Consider the following 3,355-nt stretch of genomic DNA (forward strand, 5'->3'; position numbering starts at 1 on the left):
TTCATGTTGATGTCAACATGAAACATTAACATATTGCCCGCCCACTTGTTGGTCTTTTCGTGTTGGTCTGAATGAAAATGCAAATTCATTCTTTGCCACTAGGTGCCGCTTTTGGAGCGGTAAGAATAGCGGTTTCCCCGGTAAAGCTGTACACAAAGCAGCACTGCGCTCACAAACGCTGCTTTATCAGCATTATTGAAAATGAGACCAATCGGACCAATCACCGCAGATTAGCGTCATGCAAAGGAGGGTTTTCAAAAAATGAATCTTGAGTGAATCGGTTGGGAGTCCTTGAGCAAGTAAGGTAAAAATAAATGCATATTATAAGACAATGAAAGAGTCCTTGAGTAAGGTAAAAATAAATGCATATTATAAGACAATGAAAGTGTTTTTTGACCTTGCATGCATGCCAACCTGTTGTTGGGGACTCTCAAAACCAAAATATGAACCTTTCATTACCCATAATAGGGGCACTTTAATCAATAATAAAAAAAAGAATAACAACAAATTATGTGAACAATAATAATATTTTACTTTTATTTCATTATTTAATAATTATTTTTTAATTTATAAATGATATTTATAATTTTCTTATTATTTTTATTGTTGTTGCTGTTATTATAATTATTATTTCATGTAATGGTACGTATTAACTTAAGTTAAAGAAATGGAAATTTCTCTGACTTTTCAAAATACTCCCCTCGCTCTTTCGCAAGCCCGTCTTCCAGGCTTTAATTTTATTGCTTAAACTTTTTAATCTCCTCCTCTGATCTCAAGAGACGCTAAAAGTAGTTATTGAGCGACTCTGGGTCTGCATCTCTGTAATAAAAATATCCCGCAGGGCCCCTCAAACTGAGGCAAGGGTGAAATTCTGCATCCAGGACATAATCTAGTTTCCACCATTTATGAAGCATGACTAACCTGATCAACCGAAACTGCATAAGAAAATAAAACCCATATTACCGCATGGTTAAATAAGTCTTAAACTAATTTACAGATAGAAAACTGAGTTAGAGCACAAACATATTTTTAAAGACCAATATTTCCCAGGGTTTCAGATTTCCTGAGAGAAGTTAATAAGGAGGGTTTTTGTTTTTTTTTGTCATGGGAAATCACCATTAGTCATTTTTGTATCCGGTCATCCACTGTGGCTTTTTACATTAGTGACCTTCTCTATAGCCAGTACAAAGCAATGCCCAGTGCCATGGAATTCTTTGATCCTATCTTTAAGGAGAAAGTCTGTCTCCTTTAGTTCTAGAATGGAAAAATGTGATGGCTGATGACACGCTTGATAAAGTGCTTCCTGCTCTGATCCCTCCCTTGTTCGTGGTGCTATTGTTTCTGTGCTGTGTTATTCATAGAAGTGGACATCCTTTGACATAGCTGGAGCCGTACTGTATGCACAAACACATCCTTCCTCTTTTCCATATGTGTTTTGTGTTTGTGCTATAGAACCTGATACATGAAAACGGATCAGCTCAGACGTTACCTACTTGCAAAAGCAATATCCATAGATTAACTGATTTTTAATTTTTTAAAATAATCTGTTCTTTTACTTTTCTCCAGGTGAGCACAGGTGTTGGTATCCCGGTGGCTTCACAGCTCAGGAAGACCTGCGAGCCAGTCACGTTCCAGACCTCTCCTGGAGCTGTTACAATAACTGGTGCTGCAGAGGACACAAAAGAAACAAGAAACAAAATGATTTAGAAGTTGCATTCTAGTTGCATATTATATAATAAGCATGCCATGCTGAAGTTATCAGCATGTGGGTTTCCCTCGTGCCTGGTTGAGTAAGGAATTCTGGGACCGAGTTTGCACACTGCACTGATGGACAGATTGTAATAATAATACAGACAACAGCTGCTTCATTGCCTCTAGTGTGAGCAAGTCGCTCCAATAGTTCACTCAAAATTGAAAAGGTTATTTCCAAAATTGACATGTCCAAATGACTTTTTCTTCTATTAAACACACAATTATGAATTATTAATTCATTCAATGTCCTAGCAGTTTTCTGTTCAATTGGGACATTTCTTTCTAGTCATCTCAGGGAAAAAATGGCCCAGTTTACCTGAATTCACCCCTATTGTTAAAGCCCACATGCACTTAGGTTACTTTAGCAAAGATAATGGTAAGAAAATATGTTTTTACAACCTGCGAACTGATACCTTGTATTTTAGGAGTATTTCAAACAAGGTAAAACAAATCACTGTGCACTCCTGAGTTCATATTGTCAGTTTGTTGGGTTGATTAGGAGAAGGCAGAGGTCAGAGAAAGCTCTGCTGGAGAGGCTTTTCCATATACAGAATACTCTGGCACTTTTAATCCCCCGCCAGAATGCTGTTATAATGAATTATGCGCAGGTTCACTGATTCAAGGGGTCTGATTTTGCTTTAAAACAACAGTATGCCTGTGTGTTTAGCTAAACGAGACATTGCTATTTGATCAGGCCTGATCTCCCTATTCAGAATTGAAAATCCACCCGAGAGGCTGGAATTTCAGACATGTCTGTTCAGGGATAGTGGAACGTTACCACCCTGTATGAAAACAATGGCCTCTGGCCTGTTCCGTTGTTGCCTTAACACACTGTCAATGTATCTGTGTGTGTACAGTTCATTTGTCCCAGGGACAAAGTACAGGACAGGTCAAGCGCTCCTGGGAGAAAAGAAACTCGAACACAAGCACATGACAGCTGAATCATGTGAGTGATTGGATCATGTAGGGCATTAACAAAGCAAAAAATAATCTTAAATAGAAAAGTAGTTGTTGACGCAGCTGTGGATAAAAGCCAGCGTTTCATTTCTTTGCACATACAGTACACTCTGATCCATGTGATCCCCACGGTCAAATTCTACATTGGATGAAATAAAAAACTGACCTTTAAATGGCTGTGGGTGGTTAGGAATACTTCAAAACACTAGGCCTAAATGTTCTTGCAACATTAACAGTCAGTGAACCATTATAAATATAAAAAATTCAGGCACATGATGTTTTGCTCCTGGTTTGGAGCCCTTTAGATACAGAATTAGGCCTAAGCTTTTAATTTGTCAAAGATGAACCAACATATTGTACTTACAATATTAATACATTGGCCTCAAAACGTTCTTGGACACTTAAATCACACTCAAAAAAGTATGAATTCCATTGCATTATGCAAATACATAATGCCTTGAATTTCTAGTGACAGGCTCCATTGTGACAAATTTAACCCTTAGTATGACAGATATTGGGGCATGTTGTCACAAAACATAAAAAAAAAAAAAAATTCTAGGCGATTTGAAAATGTTAAAGTTATTTTGCCTGTCTATATGCCTATACAAAAACAAAACTATATATATATATATATATATATATATAT

The 3,355-nt window shown here is 37.1% G+C and overlaps 1 protein-coding gene across 1 annotated transcript in view; it reads right to left on the reverse strand.

Moving 5' to 3' along the window:
* LOC107750333 (insulin-like growth factor-binding protein 7) overlaps window positions 1–3,355 on the reverse strand; it is a 9,231-nt gene that overhangs the window by 4,615 nt on the left and 1,261 nt on the right. The window contains exon 2 of the mRNA XM_016565676.1: window positions 1,557–1,666. Coding sequence (XP_016421162.1) covers window positions 1,557–1,666 — 110 coding nt within the window. The remainder of the gene's footprint in view (window positions 1–1,556; window positions 1,667–3,355) is intronic.

This window comes from Sinocyclocheilus rhinocerous, unplaced genomic scaffold, assembly GCF_001515625.1.
Source record: "Sinocyclocheilus rhinocerous isolate Xijiao unplaced genomic scaffold, SAMN03320098_v1.1 scaffold1053, whole genome shotgun sequence".
In the NCBI taxonomy this organism is placed as follows: Eukaryota; Metazoa; Chordata; class Actinopteri; order Cypriniformes; family Cyprinidae; genus Sinocyclocheilus; species Sinocyclocheilus rhinocerous.